Source organism: Cebus imitator, unplaced genomic scaffold (assembly GCF_001604975.1).
Source record: "Cebus imitator isolate Cc_AM_T3 unplaced genomic scaffold, Cebus_imitator-1.0 Scaffold345, whole genome shotgun sequence".
Classification (NCBI taxonomy): domain Eukaryota; kingdom Metazoa; phylum Chordata; class Mammalia; order Primates; family Cebidae; genus Cebus; species Cebus imitator.
The window spans coordinates 1,349,583-1,373,286 of NW_016107660.1; the positions used below are offsets into that span (position 1 = coordinate 1,349,583).

A 23,704-nucleotide genomic window follows, 5' to 3' on the forward strand; every position below is an offset into this window, starting at 1 on the left:
AATGACACTTTGCGTATGTAGCTGGTTGACAAAACACATGGATTTTGAAGCAACACATACTGACTGCATTCACATTTGGGCTCCATACTTACCAGTATGTGATCTCGGGTAAGTTACTCAATTTCGCTGTCCCTCAGTTTCCTCATATAAGATACATTCTTGAATGAAAATGATAATAATACTAACCTCATAGGGTTATTGTAAGGATTGAGTTAAAATAGTGAAAGCTCTTTTGAATACTGTTTGCATATAGCACATGACATATGTTAGGTACAGAATATTAACATATCCTTCCCTGATAACATAGGTAGATTTAAAGACATGCTTATAACAATATATCTCTTCCTGGCATCTGAATTGACATTCAGTAAATATTTGATGAATTAATACAATCTAACAGAATAAATATGCTAATTTTAGAGACAGATTAGCTTTGTCTACTCATTGTTCTATAGCTTCTGTGATTTGTTGCTGATTAATAAATAGAAACAGAACCTCATGGTTTATGGATGAAGTGGATCAGGCCTAGATAGTAAGAAACATTTATGATGAGCCTCTGTGTGCCAGGTTCTGAGGCTGACACTTTTCAGAACCATTACATGTAAGTCTCCTAATAGCTCTTTTAGGGCAGATACAATTAGTTCCTTTATATAAATAAGAAAAATGAAGCTCAAAAATGTTAAGTAAATTACCCCAAATTGCAGAGTAAGTTGTGCAAGAGGTAGGATTCTAATCCTAACTATTTTTAAGCAAAATATAACATGTAAAAAAGCAGTGACGGTGGATTATGCAAGTAAAATGATTTTACAGAAAGGTCATTTTGAATAAAACACTGAAAAACAAAGTGTATTTTAACACTACTGATAAGGACACACCTGAAACTGTGAACAAAAAGGCGTTTAATTGGACTCACAGTTCCACATGGCTGGGGAGGCCTCAGAATCATGGTGGGAGGTGAAAGGCACTTCGTACATGGAGGTGGCAAGAGAAAAATGAGGAAGCAGAAAAAGCAGAAACCCCTGATAAACCCATTCAGATCTCGTTAGATTTACTCACTATCATGATAATATCATGGCAAAGACAGACCCCGTGATTGAATTACCTCCCCCTGGGGTCCCTCCCACAACATGTGGGAATTCTGGGAGATACAAGTTGAGATTTTGGTGAGGACATATCATTTTGCCCCTGGCCCCTCCAAATCTCATGTCCTCACATTTCAAAACCAATCATGCCTTCCCAACAGTCCCCAAAAGTCTGAACTCGTTTCAGCATTAACCCAAGGGTCCACAGTCCAAAGTCTCATCTGAGACAAGGCAAGTCCCTTACATCTATGAGCCTGTAAAATTAGAACCAAGCTAGTTGCTTCATAGATACAATGGGAGTTCAGGTATTGCATAAATACAGCCATTCCAAATGGGAGAAAATGGCCAAAACAAAGGAGTTACAGGGCCCATGCAAATCTTAAATCCAGTGGGGCAGGCAAAGGTTCAAGCTCCAAAATGATCTCCTTTGACTCCAGATCTCACATCCAGGTCATGCTGATGCAAGAGGTGGGTTCCCATGGTCTTGGGCAGCTCCACTCCTGTGGCTTTGCAGGGTACAGCCCCCTTCTTGTCTGCTTTCATGGGCTGATGTTGAGTGTCTGTGGATTTTTCAGGCACATGGTGCAAGCTGTTGATAGATCTATTCTGCGTTTTGGAGGATGGTGGCCCTCTTCTCACAGCTCTGCTAGACAGTGCCCCAGTAAGGACTCTGGGTGGGGGCTCCTACCCCACATTTCCCCTCTGCACTGTCCTAGCAGAGGTTCTCCATGAGGACCTAGCCTCTGCAGCAAACTTTTGCCTGCACATATATCTTCTGAAATCTAGGCAGAGGTTTCCAAACCTCAGTTCCTGACTTCTGTGCACCCACAGGCTCAATACCGAGTGGAAGCTGCCAAGGCTTGGGGCTTCCATCCTCTGAAGCCATAGCCTGAGTTGTATGTTGGCCCCTTTCAGCCATGGCTGGAATGGCTGGGACACAGGGCACCAAGACCCTAGGCTACATACAGCAAGAAGACCCTGGGCCTGGCCCAGGAAACCATATTTTCCTCCTGGGCCTCCAGGCCCATAATGGGAGGGGCTGCTCTGAAGGTCTCTGACATGATCTGGAGACATTTTTCCCAGAAAATAGGTTTTTGTTTTCTATTGCATAGTCAGGCTGCACATTTTCCAAACTGTTATGCTCTGCTTCCCTGATAAAACTACATGCCTTTAACAGTACCCAAGTCACTTCTTGAATGCTCTGCTGCTTAGAAACTTCTTCTGCCAAATACACTAAATCATCTTTCTCACGTTTAAAGTTCCTTAAATCTCTAGGGCAGGGGCAAAATGCCATCAGATCTTTGCTAAAACATAACAAGTATCACCTTTGTTCCAGTTCCCAACAAGTTCCTTATATCCATCTGAGACCACCTCAGCCTGGACCTTATTGTTCACATCGCTATCATCACTTTGGGCAAAGCCATTCAACAAGTCTCTAGGAAGTTCCAAACTTTCCCACATTTTCCTGTCTCCTTCTGAGATCTCCAAACTGTTCCAACCTTTGCCCGTTACCCAGTTCCAAAGTCGCTTCCATGTTTTCAAGTATCTTTTCAGCAATGGCCCACTCTACTGGTAACAATTTACTATATTAATCCATTTTCAGGCTGCTGATAAAGACATACCTGAGACTGATAAGAAAAAGAAGTTTAATTGGACTTACAGCTCCACAAGGCTGGGGAGGCCTCAGAATCATGGCGAGAGGCGAAAAGCATCATTTCTTACATGGTGGCGGCAGGAGAAAAATGAGGAAGAAGCAAAAGCAGAAACCCCTGATAAACCCATCAGATCTTGTAAGACTTATTCACTCTCAGGAGAATAGCATGGGAAAGACCAGCCCCCATGAATTCTGGGAGATATAACTCAAGTTCAGATTTGGGTGGGGACACAGCCAAACCATGTCACAGGCTTGTAATTCAAAGATGGTTTGGTTTCTCTTAGCATTAGTTTTGCAGTAGAGATTCAGACTATATATTGTCCACTTTAATCCAGTACAGACTGTTATTTTATACTTCAGCAGTATATTCATAAACTATAGAAATGGAAAAGGAGCCAGTTATTGAACTTCCTCAGTTAACAACTAAGAGTCATGAGAGGTAAAATGGCAGGCGCAGTGTTACATGGCAATCAGTAACAGAGGCAGCCAGGATTCCTCTGGACCTAACACTAATCCTCTTACAGTAGGCAGGACAGCCAACCGGACACTGTGGTTTTAAATCCATTTAGATGAATGTAGATCCTAGTTCACCTTAAATATCCCAATTCCTACTTTCATAACTAAACCTAAAAAGAGTTATTAGAGTAATTCTTAATATTATCTGGGATAACAAAATAAATTAGAATATTCTCTAGTAGTAAAAGTAGGCAGACTTAATACCTAGGAGCTTCTATTTTTAAAACCTGACCAAAATTTTGGTATAGCTATATCTTGTCAAGGGACAAAGAGAGTTAAATATAGTTTGGGAGGGAGAATAGTCTTTTTAAGTGCTGCTCCTTTTTTTTTTAATGAAGAGAGGAGTTAAAGGAATCCTTTTTTTTTTTTCTGTTAGAATGCATTCATTCACTAAATATTTATATTTACCCAAATAACTATAATAGCAGAAATGCTACTTCCTTTGCATATTTCAGAGTATTTATTACAGTGCTGGGCTTTTAGGAGTCACTGACTAGTGGTGTCTTTTCCTAAGTTTAGTATGTTGGATAACTTAAAAACAAAAGTCACTGATGTTATGTCAGCTACTACTGACGTATTGCTATAGAGACAAAGAAGCATATGGTTCTTGACTATTACAATGCTTGTGTTGTCCAGAACTGCGTGGTGTAGTACGCATTTCCTAGTTATAATGTTATCAGTAACATGAAGTCCAAAGGCATACAGTTTCTTTCACTGTGCATGCATCAGAAGCTTAGCATCAACAGCACTCTTATCAGGCTGACAAGCATCAAGTTGCATTATGGTATTTATAACTAAAAAACCGGCACCACCTAGCTATAGCATAGGGCCTAGGAAGCTTTGTTAATATGAGTGACAAGACACATGAAAAGCACATTATCCACTGCTTCAGCAACACTGCATCACCAGACACATCAGCTGAAAAAGCTGAACCTTGGGAAACTCACACTTTATGACCTAAACTTCGACAAAATGTGCCAAACATCACTTTAGTAGAAAGGGTTGTGGATTGCAATGGCAATGTGAAGAGAGAGGAAATAGTAAAAGTAAAGAAACAAAGAGGCACAGAAGTACACAATTCTAAGTGATTTTTATAGCAGACACTTGGCCCAAGTGAGCAAATAAATTGCTAAATGACAAGAAATTGGCATGTGAGAAACTAAGCAAGCTTCTCAAGCCAAATGTCTTAAAATGAAGGATCATTGGTGGGATGAATAGGCAACCAAACCACAATCAGCTCTACATTAGCCAAATATTGGCAGGTCGAGAAGGCTCGGCAAAGACTGACCTGCCTATCATATAGGTAGTAAGGCACAGCTCCCTAAGGATGACAATAAAAAGTCAACAATTAGGGAACAATTGATGTTAATTTATCAATATGAGTTTCTCTACTTTCCCTAAAAACCCACATTGCAAAACCAACTTAGAATTTAAGGGACCAACATTACAATCTCAAGGATTTTGTTCCACATTAACCATCCAGTGGATAGTCCTGGTGAGGCATGTGGTGATGACAGACATATATATACACATATACACACACAAACATCCACAAATAGGATGGCCAACACACACTCAGGCCTTCAGCTATAGACTTGCACAAACACAAAAGAAATAGTGCATTAAATGACAACACAGATGCTCTATAATATCTATTTTGAGCTGGGCGCGGTGGCTCAAGCCTGTAATCCCAGCACTTTGGGAGGCCGAGGCGGGTGGATCACGAGGTCAAGAGATTGAGACCATCCTGGTCAACATGGTGAAACCCCGTCTCTACTAAAAATACAAAAAATTAGCTGGGCATGGTGGCACGTGCCTGTAATCCCAGCGACTCAGGAGGCTGAGGCAGGAGAATTGCCTGAACCCAGGAGGCGGAGGTTGCGGTGAGCCGAGATCGCGCCATTGCACTCCAGCCTGGGTAACAAGAGCGAAACTCCGTCTCAAAAAAAAAAAAAAAAAAAAAAAAAAAAAAAAAAAAATATATATATATATTATGGAAAAATCAGCATATTTCATGCTCAGTAAATTAGTTATTAATAGTGGTGGCATAAGGATGTTATCTGATTGACTGTGATGTGAATTTAAATGAATACAATCAAGCTAGCGGTTCTATTAAGTGCTGAAAGACTGCAGATTTGTCTACCAAAACCAGTTAATAAGCACACTTTGCTCATTGAGGTCAGGAAAGATGGATGAGAGTATAGATGGAGTTAGTTCAGTTAGTAAATGTATTTTGAACTTATTATATGTCAGCCACAGTACTAGGCAAAACACAATGCCTTTCCTGAAAGAGGTTACTGTCTAGTGAAACATTTTATAATTTAGAAATAGAGTAATCATCTTTGCAGCAGCTATATGGAATTTAACAAATAAGCTTCTTTCTAGGTACCATTAGTTATGTCTGGCAATTTTTTAGGTAGCTTTTAAAGATTCTGATTCCGGACAAAATATTGATTGAAAGAGTTAAGATGTTCAACAAGTGATAGTATCAAAACAATAAAACCCCTCATCTTTGTTCTTTTTATTTTTTCTTTCTCTGAGATAGGGTCTCACTCTGTGGCCTAGGCTAGACTGCAGTGGTGCAATCACAGCTCACTGCAGCCTTGACCTCCAGGGCCCAAGTGATCCTCTCACCTCAGTTTCTCAAGCAGATGGGACTATAAGCATGCGTCACCATGCTCAACTAACTTTTGTATTTTTTGTAGAGATGAGGTTTCACCATGTTGCCCAGGCTGGTCTCAAACTCCTGAGCTCAAGCAATCTGCCTGCCTTGGCCTACCAAAATGCTGGAATTACAGGTGTGAACCACTGCACCTAGCCAATCTTGGTTCTCATTTACACAAATTTTTCTATATGCTAGACCTCGAGCTAATAATTATAAAATGGACAGCAAATATCAAAGTGGTGATGATTTACTTTGGTCTAACCTTACCAAGACCTACATGGGTTATAAATGTTACTACATGGGTCCTCACACAGATTATAAGTAACTTGGGCATTAGCTCCCATGATGCTATCAGCAAAAGGTCAGTAATTATTCTGTTGGTAAAAGGCAGTATTGCTTTTGTTAAATTGATCAAACGTTTAGGTAAAGTCATGACATTGAGATTGGTATCAGAATGAACATGGATCTCACTCTGGTGACTGCTACTTTGCATCAGTTATCACCTTGGGAAAGCAGGTAATTTCATACACATTTGAAAGGACAAAAGAAGATACTTCTCACATCCATACTTTCAACACTAGGGGTATAGACTGCAGAGGATTTTAACTTGTTTTCCTTTAGATTTCTTGTTTCCAGTTTACTTGTAATGACTCTCCAAGAAGAGCAATAGACACTGAATATTTAAAGGCAGTAAACATCTAGCCTGAACATCTATTTGCATGAATATTACATGTGAAAGTTTTTCTATATCTGTTCTGAGGTACTAGTCTCAACAACTGTACATCCCTCTGAGAAATACAGTCCCAAAAGAGAAAGAGTAGAGAAATCTGACTTCAGTTGTGAGCATCAGTGTGAAAAATAATACATCATCTGCAGCTCAAAAGCCATGGAAGCAAGGTAGCGGCAGACAAGATGGCAGCCATTCAGTTGGACAGCTGTCTCTTAGGAGCTCCAGAACTGAATTGTTCTCACATGAGATTATAAGAAGTCCAGCCTATATCCAGTAAGCATTCTGAGAATCTGAATCTCATCTTCATTTTATACCCAGCAAATGATACATTTTCATATACATACACACAAGATCCTTGCTCTGAACAGTAAAGTTTGCCCAAAAACAAAGTACGAAGAATCAGTTTTGGGTTGTATGGCTTCACTTTCAGTATTTATCTCAAAAGAGGTCAAGGATAATATGAGAGTCTTGGCCCTCTTCCTGTATTATTTAATATTATCTCAATATATACAACTTTTACAACTTTTAGATACCTCTTCCTTTTCAAAAGTCCAATTTCAATCTTTTTTCAGAGAAGAGATATAAAAAGTGAAATACTGATGAGTAATGAAAGTTTAGCATATTCAAGTCTAGTTCTATCAACTTCAAATTGTGTGTAACTATTATAATTGGTAATTAGGAATTATGAAATACATACATACTGAAACATATAGATCTAGTTAACCAACTTTATCAGCCTACCAAGTAAAGAAATTATACTTAAATTCTTAAAAATCACAAGGTTAAGACTGGTAATATATAATAGAGACTTTTTAGCCAATTAAATAAGATTTGGTACATAATAGGTGACAAGAATTTAGTGATGAATGAATAAGTGGATAGATGATTAAGGGAAATAATGCTTTCTTGAGTGGAAGGTCACTAGTGCTGAGGAAGCTTCAGGATTTTAAGTATGTAATTGTTGGCATATGTACCTGTTCAACGATAGGAAGATTTTCCAAAGCAGATAACAGTAGATGTAATAAAATTCGTGTGTATATTCATGTAGGTGGTTTTTAAAAGACATTATCTACATTACCACTTGGTACAAATTCCAAACCATAAAATAACTGAAGACACTGTAAACACAGTTTGAGGAATTATGCTGTTTGCTCGATTTACTTGTTTTGTGATCTATGCACGACCTGTACATTTCAGTACTTTCACTGTTGCAATTGGCTGGAAGGGTGAGGAGACCTTAGCAAAGCTTCTAAATGGGACCTATTGCATTGCAGTTACTCAGTAAATAAAGACCGTTTCAAAAAATCACTTTCTCTGAATATGACGCAGTGAATATTTAAATTGTCAGAAATCAAGAGGAGTTCTTGAAAATATTTAGCCATTTTAGAATAGGAGAATTCTGTGTAGATTTTCATTTAGTCTATTTTTAAACAATAGGGGGAGGGGCATCAACTTGTATCCAAACAAATATTTCATATTAGCAATTATATTTAAGGGGGGTACTGTATAACTATTGTGTATTGATGTAAGATACACATCTGTAAGATAAAAGGTCAAGATGAATCATATGTGGCTATCAGTTAGCAGTCTTTCAGGGATGACAAGATGGAAGGGGAGAAAAAATTTCCTGAGCTTGATGTCAACATTGAGGTAAAGCTGGATGAGATTTGAATGTCAAGGAATCATCAAATTAAAATCTTCCTTCACATGACAATGTCAAAGTCTGGAAATGTTACTCTGAAACACAGTGATTGACTGTGACCTACTGGTATAGAAAAGGAAAAATGAAATTGCATGTGAAATGATAAGGCAGAACCAATGCCCCAAATCAGGTTGCTGTGAAGTTCCTGGGAGTGAGAGAAAACAGAATTGCAACTTGACTCTGCAAAGTTTATAATCAAATACTACTTCTGTTCTTCAAACCGAACAGAGGAACCATAGTATAGGCCCTGATTTCATTGGATATCTTGATGATGATCCTGATGAACGGGCAGAGTCCTGCTAGAGTCTGTTATGAAAAGGAAGTGGGGAGTAGCTTCTACTAGTTAATCAAGCATCTTTGGAAAAGGCTTTAAGACCTTCACTTGGACGAGCCTCAAGACTGAGTCACAGCTCGAACACCTGGGAGAACACATGATATTGGAAACCAAAATTTTAAAAAGACTCTTGTACTTCACCTGGAAAATAGCCACTTTCTATTTTCCTTCCTTCAACTTGTTTTTGTTTTGGGATAGGCACTAAAACTCAGAGAAGGCTATAATAAAATGAATGTCAAGGCAGGGTCCCTGAACTTGAGCATTTATCAGAATCACCTGGAGGACTTGTTACTACACAGATCATTGGTGCCATCCCCAAAGTTTCTGAATCAATAGGTCTGGGGCTAGCTAGAGAGTATGTAATTCTAACAAGCACCCAGGTGATACCGCTGCCGGTTTAGAGGCCACACTTTGTGAACCAACACTTTCAGGAATCATTGAACAAAAGGGTATGTATCTTCCTCACAAAACTAAATTTGCCCCCAGTGGAATCTAATCTGTGAGTTTACACGCAGTTAAAATTAAGAAATGAGAAATGAGCAATGACCACCACTGTTAATTTGGAACAGTCAAACTAACCTCACAAAAGACTTCTCCAATGGAAAAAAATGGGAAACTCTTTCCACGGTACACATTGACTTTATTGGCTGTGGTCTTGGTCAAAGCACAGAATGAACCTTGGCCAGCAGCATGAGGTCTCAAGCTGCAGCTGTTGGGTGGAGGCTGCTCTGCCAGTGACTCTGGGCAGGAAGTGCCTCGTTAGAACTGTTGCATCTGTTTTACTTAGGCCAGGGGGGAAGAAGAAAGAAAGAAAGAAAAAAATCCTTAGGTTTCTCCAAACCTCTTTTAGTGCCCACCTTCCCAAAGCCACCATGTTAGATGGCTTTGCTACCCATCACTGTTTTACTTCTGGTAACTAAGAGCCTGGGGTTGGGGTTCATTATGATGGGAAATTTCAAATATGCTAAGTCATAAATCAAACCTGTATCTTCAATCACAGTGCAATTAATGACAGCATAAATAAAATGAAAATCCAAAAGGACAAGCACAGGGCACCCAGACTGAAAAGCGTCAGAAAGCCGACCACTTTGCACCCAGATCCAAACTGCCGGCCAGCAGTCCATAAAGAACATGAAGGATTAGTGCAACTTTCATCAGAAATGTGACCTTATAGTGCACATCAAGTTCAACAGGACTTCTCACAATGCTTCTTTCCAGGACCCTGTATCACATAAAGGATGAAGTGCTACCACAGTTTTTTCCTTCCAGTAAACAGTTTAAAATGTGTGTTATTAAAGGCCACCCAGCTTCCTCTGCGTTCATATCATTTTACAGAACTCCTGCCATCCTTCATTCCCTTATCCAGCTAAGTGCTGAGCAACAATGGACAAACAAAATCTAAACTAGCATTACCACTACCCTGGGGATAACACTCAATAAGAGTTATGCAGTATGATCTGATAATAGCTGGCCTCAAGAGCTAAGAAGAAAAGGGGGGAAAAGCTTGTAAAGGGGCTATATTTGAAATTGAAACTTTAAATCAAATGTGCAACTGGACACACATTTTGAGAATTGTTCTTTTGGCTATAAGGTGATATGAATAGGTTCTCTGATACACGAAGTACATGTAAATATTGTATGAAAAATAGCTGTGTATTATCATACAAGGACGAAGAATAAGGATCTTATTTTACCAAGAGAAGCCTTCCACACCTGGTTAATAGACCAGCTCACAGCTTAAGAAAAATAACAAAAGCATTTCCTGTATTAATCTCACTAACTCCTTCTGGTTGTGATTTTCCCGCTGTCTTAAAATACATGCACAGGACAAGTGAGCCTGACTCTAGCCCACAGCCTGGCCCTAATAAAGGACATAAAGCCACTTCTAAAGATCTGTGAGGAGAGGACTAGAGAAGGATATCAAAGGGAGACACTGGGAGAGATGAAGTATTTCCAATAGAAATATAGTATCCCAAGGACGAAGAGATGCACCATTTGAAAGGCCAAATTTTCACATTGTTGACGAAATGTCTTGTACTTTTGAAGGCATTTGAATGCATGGTGGCTTCAAATGACTCACAGGTACACTTTTAATTTAAAAATTTGTAATAAAAAACAAAAGGAAACTATAATTTAATGGAAAACTTAACACTATAAAAATTAAACTTGGCATTTTTAAAAGCAAGTATGATTTTAAGGAAATATTAGGTCACTATGTAAAAAGATTGTGAGCTAGTGACTAAGGAACATATATTATCCTACCTTCCCCTCAGAATATTTTTTCACTGTTAAACTGTAACATCTGAACTGTTGGTAGTTTAGCATTCACTAGTTCCCTTTAAAAAAAATATTGCTTCAAGCCAGTATTCTGATTTTTATTTCCAATGAAGTATACAGCTAAGATGACACAGAGCTCTAATATCTAAGGATAAATTGTTAACTTTTATTTTTATTTAAATAATGCCAGTCAAATGGCCTCACTGAAAGAATAAAAAATGAGAGGGTGACAAGTTGTGGGGATGATGGGGCGACAGAAGATAGACTCTGCAGGATGGTCTAGCAAATGACCATTTGAGAAAGAGAGAGCATTCCTCCAGAGAATGGCAACTATGTAACTTCATTTCCTGAAACATAGCAAGTTATCCTTATAAGTACATGTGATAAATATTGCAAGGCTCTGTTTTGACTCTAGCAGCATTTCCCTGCCCCCAACATTCCCATTTATGTGCTCAAAGACATTAGCTTCTACATTACGAAAGCTGGAAGCCATCAGATGCTATATTACTCCAAACATCAAAGGGAGCTAACATGTAGCTAAGTTTAGTAGCTATATAAATCCAGTATATCCCTGTAGAGAGCAAGGAGGTCAAGTTCACATCCACAATTATCGCAGGGCTTTGCACTCACGTCAGAGTCCAGCTATGTTAGTGAAGAAAAGCTGCTCAACCACAGAAGTATTCCTAGGGTTTCAGCCATAAGAACGGCCAAAGACATATGCAATATAAATCCTTTCCTAATTGGCTGCTCCTGAAAATCAATGCAGGGACTACAAATCCCAGAGTCAGCCCTCTCAGTGTGGGTCATACAGTTATAAGACTTCAGAGTTCAACAGTAGGGGCTAGCCTGGTAGAACATGAAGGGTAACTTGTGCTGGGCTTGGATTTAGGTAGGATATGGCCATAAGCACAGATACAGCAGGAGAAGCTAAAATAGGAGCAGCTGAGGTTAGAACTAGAAGGTGAAGCTGGTTTTGCCAAAGAAGAGCAGATTGGTTTACTTTGTTACTAATCAAAAGTTAAGGTGACTTTTCTGAAATTTGTTTGGAGGCTTGGAATCTAAAGTTCTGCTTTTCCATGTGAGCATGTCTTCCAGCCTTAAATTAGATGTGTCGTGTTTTGCAAGGAAATGAAACTCAATGGAATCTTTCGTGGTTTAAATTTCTTTTCTCAAATAGGGATAAGTTGATATGTTTCTATTGCTAAACATTCAAGAACTTAAAAGCTGAAAGATGGAACTATTTTCACATCATACTTTGGTGCATGAAATGCCTTTATATACAAACTTTCCCAAATTTCCTTTCCAGCTAAGGTTCATAATTTAGTTTTGATCCAAGAAAACCAGATGCTTTCGTGAGAACAGCTTCCTTATTTGAAGGCCATGAAAATCACAAATTTTCTGTTTTGTTTTGTTTTAAATTGAGAGAAAATACTGGAACAGTTTGTTTGGGGGTGTAAGACTCTTGGAAAATTACTCAAAGATCATTCACATTCTTGGCTACCATAGGATGTATCGTTGCATTTTACAGTAAGCACAACTCCTGTGTAAAACAATTGAGGTATTTATCCCTTCCTAAAAAAAGAGTGTGCTATGTAAATGTGCCATCACATTATATGTAAGAGTTTGGTCCTGTTTTTAACATGATGTGTTATCTAACTATAAAATTCAATACAGATTAGAGAAAATGTAACAAATCCTGTGGCTCTAAATGTACTTTGCATACCACTGAACTGAGATTCAAAATGAAAAAAATGCATTTACCATACTTGAAAGGAGAAAAATAGGTTCATTTTCTTTGTTAAGTAGGTAGGCATTTTTTTATACATGTAAACTTTAAATGCTGTATGCATAAGATTTTATTAAGCTATAGATTATAGCTCTTTATTAGTAAAAATAGGTAACTAAACTATAACAATGAGAAAAGTTAGTGGTTCTGGGAAACTGGGTGCATAAAACGTTATATAACCAATTGGTTTTCAACCTTTCAGTCAGACACTAGTCAAAGAAATAATATGACCTTAGCCAATGGGAAAAACATCAAGCCAGAATTCTCCCAGCTGTGTTTCTCTCCCTGTAGCCTTCAGCAACTTCAATGGAAGTTCAGTGTGTTTAGGGAGAAAGATGGCCAGAAGAATCAAAATTATTAAACCAAAAAGGTCAGCCTTCAAATTAAGTCTTGGATCAAGCGTACTGCAGAATAAGGTTTATCCTTCCCAATGTCCCAGTACTACAAGCAATATGGTGGACCAGCAACTATTCAAACAGGGCTAATATCACATGTAATTGAGGCTATCCTACCAAAGGGGTGCATAAAGGAAAGAAGTTGTTGGCTTTAAAATGCACAAATCAGTGACTAATGTTTCCTTAGCATTCTTTTTGATTTCCAACTCAAGGGAATGGTAATTGCAAGAGATAGGAAAAATCCTCAGAGGAGACAGGTCCCTGGAATTATTTCTACATAAACAGAAGGCCAAAGAATTTTGACAAAATTGTTGTTCACAAAAAGTTGACTTTGCCTTTGAAGTTCTTGTGTGTTCTTGTGTGTTCTATAGAAGTCAGACACCTTCATTCATCCAACAGTAGCACAGGGCCTTCAATAACATGATATAATGGCTTTTTTTAGATTTCGAAAGTTCCTTCATAAGATTCCTCTCCATTCTGTTATAAAATCACCGGCCAATATGTTTTCAAGGATTTCCCATGTAAATAATTTGAGTTAATTTACATTTTCAGGTCTAATTGGTTTGGTGCAATTTTTTTTTTAATGACCACAGGTGCAATGGTTTAGATCAGTTCTTATAGAAGGGAACAGACTGCATGAAGGCCCTACTAATACATAAAAGTTTTTTAACTCATATTTGTCCTCAGGATTTAAATGAAATCTGTTGTTTTTCCCTTGTATTTTCTTCCCTGGTGCTTATTTAGGTCCAGGGAGATAAAATAGTTTGATGTTGGTCAAACCATCAAAGGTAATAAATTCTCAATACCCTAAATATTACCTCAGAGTAATACGGATTATATGGATCACCAGGACTGTGAGTCACACCACACAGGATACTCCCAATAAGACCTCATAATGCTCCTTAGTATATTGCATTGCTCTAAGAATTCCTAAAGTTAGATAAAATAAAACCAAATCTGTTTAATGTTGTCTAATCCCAAATTTCTCCAGCTAGACTAATAAAATCACTCCGATTTTCATATAATTCCTAATGCTAAACAAATTTTGCGACATGAACAACTGTTTTAGAATTTCATTATTTTCCTCTTGGCACAATGACTGGCATATAGTAGGAACTCAATACAAGATTTTTGAAATGCATAAATGATAAAAATGCATCTCTCAGAGGTTACATAGCTCGTGTTATGCAATTTTTGGATAGGAGATATCTCCATGTCCTACAGGAAGAGCTGCATTTGAGTTTGTGGAAAAGACTGCCATTTTTTTTCTTCTTTAGTACCATCAAATATGGTAAGTTAGGAAAACATATCTTGAGCAGAAGCATCTTTATGAAATGTGAGAACTCTAACGAACAAGTGTACTTTAACAAACACAAAATGGAATGCATATTACAAAGGTACTGGTTTACTGTCCTTGTCTGTGCAGAATCCATGAGTCAGCAGGATTCAGTTCCTGAAAGTTTACTATTACTTAGCATTTAATACAAATCTTTCTCTACTAGGAGATCAGTATGTAAACACTTTGATGAAAAAAGTTGGGATGGTAGAAGCAGACAGTACCAAATTATACAAGATTATATATAAATCTCATGGACAAAGGAGTTTGGTGCTATGATTTTAGTAACAGTAAACCAAAGCTGGTTCAGGGTATGACTGAAGTGATCACAGTAGGATATTTGGCCACAAAAAGACAAATAAATAAATTGTGCTATGAATTTTTTACAGTGCTCTACAGTTCAAATATCATTTATGAATTCTTTATTGCTATTAAAAATGGATGATTGGAAATAATTTTCAGTTACTGTATGTAGTCGCAGACTGCTGAGATGACGGATATAAAAATCCTGAGCATTTATAAAGTGGGCTGTCTAATGTTATGTACGCACATCTCCATGACATGTTATAACACATGATAATTTATTAGGGAGAAAGCATTTTTTCAAAAAATCAACTGCATATAAATGCTCCCTGAATATAAAGTGCTGGCAACTTTTGCCTCAAGGGAAACTCATTTTCCTTCTTTTTAGCCAGTAATTTTTGAAAGGCCTCAATTAGAAATCCAAATTTTGGTTGGGCAAATGTGACTGACCACACTTGCAAAGGGAAAATACAAAGTGAAAACAATATCATTCTTTCTGTGCTAGTATAAGTTGCAAATAAATTAGCTGTGCATCACTCATGAGCTGATATTATTTGGATTGGTTTAACTTATTCACAAGGACCAACAGTATTGTCACTTTTGTCAATGTTTGGCAATACTAGAGAGCCAAAGTGGCAGGTATGTCTGTTAGATAATCTGGGCCAAATTTATAAGAATAGAGACGTTATTATCTGTAAAACACTCTTGTAAAATAACAAATTACATTTGCTTTTTTAGTTCTCATATTCCTCTTTTTTGGGTTGTGAACTTGTTTCATTCATTGTGGCATCTTCCTTGATTGAAGCTGAATCTGGAGCAACAGTTCTTTTGGTAAATGCTGGCAAGGTAAGAAGAAAGAGAAAAATAAACCTAGGTGAATGTATTTGAATGTAGTTAATGTATCATGGTATTTGATCTAATTTTCTATAATTAAACTTTACATGGACTAACAGACCTTCAACCTAAGAATAAATATACTCTATTTATGGCATTTTCAAAAACACAAGATTTAAATTTCTCTTTTATTTGAAGAATACCTGAGAGTAAAATCTGTATGCTTCATTAAGATACAATGCTATAAATCACACACGTGCGTACACACACACACACTCACAGCACACTCGCACAGAATTTTGAGGCAGAAATCTTAAAGGCTTCTTTTTATGGAATCCTCTTTGTTACAACTTCTAGTCTACTGAGAGTAGACCGGGAGTTGGAGTTTACCATTCTTTTCCTACCTCCTACCCCTCGTCTGAGCTATAGATGCCTATATCCAACTGTCTGTGAAATCTTCTGATCTCCACTCTGATGCCTGCTCATTCCTTACTCTTCTCCAACTTGAAAAATGATATACCCGTCTGCCCAGTTTCTCAAACCTTGGTTGCTCTCTTCCTTTGTCCTGTCTGAGCCACCCATTCAATTTCAGACTGAACTCTGACGATATTCCCTCCCAATTTCATCTGGGTCCTGATTCACACCATCCCCAATATTATCATCTCAGCCCAAGTCACCATTTTTCCCCTTTCTGTTTTTGTCTTCCTCCCTTACAATCCTTTCTTCACACCACAACCAGAGTTACCTTTCTGAAAAGTAAATCAAATTGTTACTCTCCTGCATGACTCCCTCATCTTGCCCTTAATGGTCACCCAGTGAACTCAGAATAAAATCTACACATCTGACTGTGGCTGCACCCTCTCACTCACTCAGTGGCCCATATCTCTAGGAGACCATGTCCCTTTCTTCTCTGGAGCTTTTGTATTTTTTGCCCCGACTATCACGAAGACTCTTCCCATCCAATTTCAACTTAGCTGTTGCTTCTTGCCATTCAGATTTTAGCTATCACCTCCTCAGGAAGGCAGATCCTGATCATCAACCTAAAGGAGTGCTCCTGCCGGGCACGGTGGCTCATGCCTGTAATCCCAGCACTTTGGGAGGCTGAGGTGGATGGATCACAAGGTCAGGAGTTCGAGACCAGCCTGGCCAAGATGTTGAAACCTCATCTCTACTAAAAATACAAAAATTAGCTGGGCGCGGTGGCATGCACCTGTAATCCCAGCTACTCAGGAGGCTGAGGCAGGAGAATTGCTTGAACCTGGGAGGCGGAGGTTGCAGTGAGCCAAGACTGTGCCATTGCACTCCAGGCTGGGTGACAGAGTGAGACTCCATCTCCAAAAAAAAAAAAAAAAAAAGGAGTGCTCCTGTTTCAGGTACCTTCTATCATTTTACCTTGACAGCACCAATCACCATTTTAAATTATTTGTTTACCTGCTCGCTACCTGTTTCTCCATGAGATGAGGTGACCTTGCCTGTCCTGTTCACTACTGTTTCCTCCAGAACTGAACACTGGACATGGTACACAGCCTCCTAGTAAATACTGGTTGAACAAGTGAATATAGTTGAGGGATTTAAAAATGACAGCCAATTGGGGGTTTTCTATTGATTTCTGGAGTGCCTCTTGAGAGTACCTTATCAACTTGCAATAATCAGAATTCAATTATTTAAAAATATCTGGCATTTGACTGATCAGTAAAAAATATCTGAATGATAGTCACATAAAATAAACCTATAAAATGAGAGAGATAGAAAGACTGTACTTTCATAGAATTAAATCCTTTAATGGTCAAGAAATAATTTTATTGCCCTTATCAGTGTCCTGATGTTTCATTGCCATTAGTTTTTGGCATTTTATTCTAAAAGTCTGAGGATAGACTACCTATGAAATATCTTTTCACAGTTAGCCAGGTGAGCCTTGAAGTATAACACAGCAGTGAAAATAATATGCTGTTCTTGCTGTGAATAAATTATTTTTCACCCCAGGGACTTAAACTACCAGTAGAGACACCTCAAAACACAAATTGAGAATACTAACTTTTCTTTTTATAGCACTGTAAACTGAGGTAAGAAAGTGAAATAGTATTTTTAAGCAACTTTGATTAATTTGCTTTTCTAAGAATATCAAGTTAAAAAAATATGTAAGATTTACTTCCAACTCCTATAATAATCCGTAGATAACACATTTTCCCCATGAAGAATCACAGTTCTTTCTTTTTTGGGTTTATTTATTTTAATAAACATTATTTTTTAGAACAGTTTTAGATTTACAGGAAATTTACAATCTGCATTTATTTTTAAAATTTGGTTTGGAGACACCAATTTCTACAAAGATTAAGCATTTTAGTCTTAAAAAACTAGAGATTTCTAGAAGCCATCAGATTACAATGAACTTCACTGAAGTCTGGGCTGGTCCCAGTCCTGGGAGTGATGGCTCTGTCCTAGCGTTGTGTTCCTTTAGTCTAAAAGGAGCTATACATGGAGACTGGTGGTCAGTTGCCACTTTTAAAAAACAAAAATGACAGTTTCAAAAGCTGACATTATGAGTCTCCCTTACTAAGCCCCCACTGTCTACAGGCTGAAGGTAATGGAATCCAAGTCTTCTAAAAGAGTATCCTGACTCACGGCCATAACTTCTAGCCAGCCAGGAAAAATTTGGTAGTGATCATGACTTTAAATAATGGATTTCTGTGTTCCTATTTCCAATGGTAGTATAAACTTACAATTTATACATTTCTTCCCTTCTTCCTGGCAGAAGGAATCTACCTTTTCTTGAATTGACCTGAACTACACAAAGCTGACATAAATTACTTCTTAAAACAAACTTTCATTAATGCTGGATCACTTCAGAGACCACAAATTATGCAGTATTTTCCCATTTCCTTTGTTTTTTCCATGGTCAGTGATTCTATGCTTTAGTTTGGTCACAGTTTGACAGGGCATCTAAGTCAGCAGAATGAATGCCTTAGCATCTACAGCTTAAACGAAAGGGCCTCCCTCAGTACAAAATCCGACTAGAGTAAGGAGCTGACTGTTGTGTGGACCCAGAAACTTGTGTCTGCCTAAGGACCTATGATTATCCACTCCCAAAGTCTCTAAACAGATCTAAACTGCGCCAAACTACAAACCCAAGTTATCATGTTCCACCTGGAACTTAACAAGAAAATTAGATATTTACTAGTCAGATATAAAAGCTAGGGATTTTCTTAGTAACACTTGTCTTTGTAAGAATCATTTTTAGCCAAAGTGTATATACACATATCAAATAATACCACAGGGTTACATAGGAAAACAGGAGTTTCTTGTCCTACTTCTCTCAATTCCACAATCCTACTCCCCAGAGTCAGCTATAATCACCTTTTCCAGTTTTATTTTCTTTATTTATTTCATTTTCATAAAACATGGAAAAGCCTATATTGCTATTTTCTGATTTATATATTTAGATATTATCCACACCCAACCCCTTCTCTCACCCCATATTCCCAATATAATTACATGTGAGCTTTTAGTTATGTGACTGTTTACATTATTATGGCCAAACATGGCTCGTGAAAACCTAGTAAGTATACTATGACAGTATTTCTCTTCTTATTCATTTTGTTTCTCCTGGGTTTATTAATTGACTCTTGTTTTAATTTTATTTATTTTTATTTGGTCTTTCTCTGTGACCATCTCGCTTCTAAGTGCTCAGTTACATCTGCCATATGTCCACTAGTAGTCTTTTTTTTTTTTTAAGTGTTTAATTGTATCAGATAATCTATCAGTTTTTTGTTTGTTTCTTGCCAGTTTTCTGGATAGAATCTTTCCTTTCTTCCTTCAGTATGGCAGAACTGAAGAACATGTATGTCCAGATTAAAAGTAGTTAGAAGAATAAGTAAAATAAGACCTACACTGAGGCACATCATCAGAAACTCACTGGGGTTGAAAAAGAAGATCCTAGAAGTTTCTGGAACGATTTGTAGAAAGGATGACATAGGGGCAATAGGGGGTGCAAAAGATGACTTCAAAGGAGTGACAGTTTCTATCAAGGAATAAATGATTTTTCAACAACATTGGACTTTGGAGGATAATTGCTCAATGACTTCAGAAAGAAAATCATTTTCAACCTAGAATTTTATAGCCAGCTAAAGTCTCAGTCAAGTGTGAAGGGAAGAAATCTATTTTTAGAAATACAAAGACTAAAAATAGTTACCTCCTTTTCTTTGATGTGCTCTTGAGGTAGGAGATGGGACTAGACTCCAAAGGCAGGGCTTGGACACCTGCCCAAATTGAAGACTAGCTAAAACAGGTCTCTAGCAGAAGCACCTCCCTGTAAAACACACCCACAAGTGTGCCATGTCAATTTATCATTGCCATGGCAACACCAGGAAGTTACTGCTCATTTTCCTGGTGACAACCCAACAACCTGGAAGTTACTACACTCATCCTAGAAATTTCTGCATAAGTTGCCCTTTAATTTGCATATAATTAAAAGTAGGTATAACTATGAGTGCAGAACTGCCTCTGAGCTGATGCTCTGAGCACACTGCCTAGGGGGTAGCCCTGTTCTGCAAGGAGCAGGACCCCTGCTGCTGCTGTATACTGCTGCTTCAATAAAAACTACAGCTACCACCACCAGCTTGCCCTTGAATCTTCCCTGGGTGAAGCCAAGAATCCTCCTGGACCAAGCCTCAATTTTGGGGCTTGCTTATCCTGACAAAAAAGAAAGGAGTGAAACAAGAAAGAGGAAGGTATAGGATCTGGGCACATGGGCATCAATATAGGAAAAGAGTGAAGGAAAATCTCAGGATGACAGCTGTGCAGTGGGTGTTTGTTGGGTGGGCCTGGCTACTCCTGGCCTCTTGTTCTGTATCCTCTGTTCTCTGAAGACTCACATTAATCATGTATGGTCCCCCCGAATTGACTTTCTAAACATTTTATCTTTTCTCTCTATTGTCCCATTCTTTTTCTTTTTCTTCTCCTTTCTTCTCCTATTTCACATTGTTTTCCACCTTTCTGGTTTTCTTTCTTCTTTATGGCCATCATATTTTAAAATTCTGATATCACTTAGTCTGTGTTCCTTTTTCACAGAATCCTGCTCTTGTTAAATTTAGTGGATATCATATTTTCTTTTATCTCTGGAAGGGTATTAATTATAGTTTTGAAAACATACTCTGTTCCCTGTATTACTCATTTGCTATAAGTTATGTTTTTCTCTTTGTGGTCCTGGCATCACTTCTTTTTAATTTTTCAAGTTTAAAGGGAGATTAAAGAAAAATTACAGGACAATTTATTGCTGAATTTTTGCTACAAAAAATAAAGTATTCAGGATACTCCTAATTTTTCTCACTGCGAATGTGCCCCATTATTTAAAACAGAAAACATAAGGCTTATCAGAAAAGCAAATAAGAATAAATATGTTTTCCAGAAATAATCCTAATTCAATTACTTAAAAGTAATTAATGATAAAGTAGCTATGATTAAATTTTTAAAAGTATTTTTGAAAATATGGGGATAGGTCTAGGAAAAAAATCATAAAACAAACTTGTACAAGAGAAGAATAGTAAAACATAAGGCTATGGATTAATCAATTAATTAATTACTTTATTAATAAACCAATAGAGTTTTACTTTTTAGGCTAAATTTTTCAGTTAGATTTTAGAATATAAACTATAATATTGTTTTCTTTTTCAAATTATGCTTTCATTGATATTTTTTCCTATTTAACTTTATTTCCTTTTCAGTGAGTGTATTGCTATAGAAACCAATGGTTGCTTGTGAGCAATATATCTTAATTAGAGAAATGACCACAGTTGGTCACGAAATGCTAGCAGAGAAACCTAAATATAGGTTTCTTCACTGCCTATCATAGTAATAAACAAAATTCCAAAAATCTTGATGTTTTCCATTTAATGTCTTCTAAACAATTCCCTCTAGACACCTTTCTAGCAAGGTTTATGAAGGTTATGATGCAAACATAACAGCAGCAGTACAAAGACCTCTGTGCTCACATCATGGTGCTGTTCATCTCCAGGCTCTTGAATGTCTTACTAATTGGGACACTCTGATATTTCATGGTGCTAAGTCCCTCCTTCCTCCTCCATGCTCATTCATATTAAAAGGACTTGGAGAAAGTTTTCCATTGCTAAATATGAAAGAAAAAAATATTTGGCCTATGTGTATATCAAATTCTGAGGTGCTATAACCAACTTGAGGTCCATATTGAAGGGTGCTTCTTAGATTAAAATAGCATAGGGTTTATGTAGATACAAAATCACTTGGGAAAATGATTAGGACAGGAAGAAAAAATGTTCAGCATTTGGAATAAAATAATCATGAAATAATGAAAACCAAACCACTTATCAGAAACCTGATAAATATTTATTCAATGAATTCATGAATATAAACCAGCAAAAATGAGAATTATCACCTTTGGATTTGACCTACTTCCTTGTGGCTTATTTTGGTATTTTATTTTAGAGCAATATAGCTATTTTAAATGACAGAATTATCAAATTTAATGTATAACCTTAGAGGCCCATGATAAACTGAAGAGCTAAATTATTACCTAAACAAGAATCTATTAAATAACATTTGGATCCTAATAGTTGAGATAAATGTGGACTTAACAAAAACAGCTTATATACAAATGAATTTAATATTAATTGAATATTAGTTGAGTATTTACTATTTGCCAACTACTATTATAGAGTGCCAAGGAAACAGTGGTGAACAAAACAGGCATGGCTCCTATCCTCAGGATATAAAGAAAAATTGTAGCACACTGTGGGTGCTCATAACAGAGACTGCACTTAAAACTGTGAAGCTTCTTTAAGGAAATTACATATAAGCCGAAACCTGAAGACCATGTATAGCAGGGAAGGGAGGCGGGGGTTTGGGGGGTAGATAGATGGTGGGAGATGGTATCCTGTGCTAATGAACTCACACGTTGTTGACACTGACATTTATCAAGATTTATAGAGTAGTCACAGAGTGAAATCCAGCAGTAATAGTACTGATATTCTTTGTACAAGATTACATATTTCTCAACATTTAGATGCAAAACCCTTCAATTTTTTTGATAATTTGAATTTTATTATAAAACAGCTTGCTTTGCTCACTCCTCTATAGTTACCAGCAATCTCTGAATAAAAAATTTGCCTAATTAGGATTTTTACTTTGGGTGATGAAGTTATTCTGAGAAGTATTAAGTCTAAAAAGAAGGGATTCTACATATTTTTAGTAAACTGTGTACTATTAGGAGTATCCTTGAATATTATTTGTACGATTCATGAGGATTTTCTCAGACTTAAGAATATTACTATCATGTGCTGGCCTTAAACTAATTTTTCCATGTGTTGCATTTTCTGAAATCCAATTTAAAAACGGGTACAGGACTTCATTACTTACAGTTCAAGTATGAAAATCTTGGACTAGACAGGAAGTGACTGTGATCCTGCCAAGAGGATGAGTGATCTAACCCATGAGCGTGGGAACCTTCCGGAAAGGTTCTGTCATCCTAAGAAAAAAAAAATGGCACAGCATGTCAATGATTACACAATATAAGGACCAAGACTCATTTAAATGTACTAAAGCTGAAATTGAATCTTAATATACAAGCTATGTTGTACATGCACAATTTAATATAATTATAATCACTGTAAAAATAATGTGCACGTTAAGGAAAATTTGGAAAAAAAAAATCTGCTATAGCTATATCCCATTGCTATAGCAGCATGACAGATTTCTTTCTAGTCTTTTTTCCCCCATGTATAGAATTTATAACCATAGTTATAAAACTTTGTGTTTATCTTAAACTTATGCTATAAACATTTTTAAAGTCATTATTTATTCTAACCTTTAGTTTATGAGTTACCCTCATACTATTTGTTGGATATATATTATGCTTTACTCAACTATTTTTTATTAGCATTTAGGTGATTTCCAATGTTTTACTCCTATACATAACACTGTGAGAAATATTTTTAAACATATAACCTTTTCCATATTTAGGACAATTCCTTATGACAAATTCTTATGAAAAAATACTGAGTCAATGAATGTAATTTGATGTTTTAAAATACAGTTAGCTAGGTTGCTTTCTAGATTATATT

General features: G+C 37.1%; 1 protein-coding gene across 2 annotated transcripts in view; it reads right to left on the reverse strand.

The window, feature by feature from the left end:
* Nucleotides 1-13,435: 13,435 nt before the first annotated feature.
* Nucleotides 13,436-23,704, reverse strand: part of CEP128 (centrosomal protein 128) — a 458,914-nt gene continuing 448,645 nt past the window's right edge. For both annotated transcript variants that reach the window (XM_017505934.2, XM_037730456.1), the window contains exons 24-25: nucleotides 23,001-23,109; nucleotides 13,436-15,618 (exon numbers count right to left, since the gene is read on the reverse strand). In XM_017505934.2, the coding sequence (XP_017361423.1) occupies nucleotides 15,515-15,618; nucleotides 23,001-23,109 (213 nt within the window). In that variant the 3' untranslated portion in view covers nucleotides 13,436-15,514. The remainder of the gene's footprint in view (nucleotides 15,619-23,000; nucleotides 23,110-23,704) is intronic.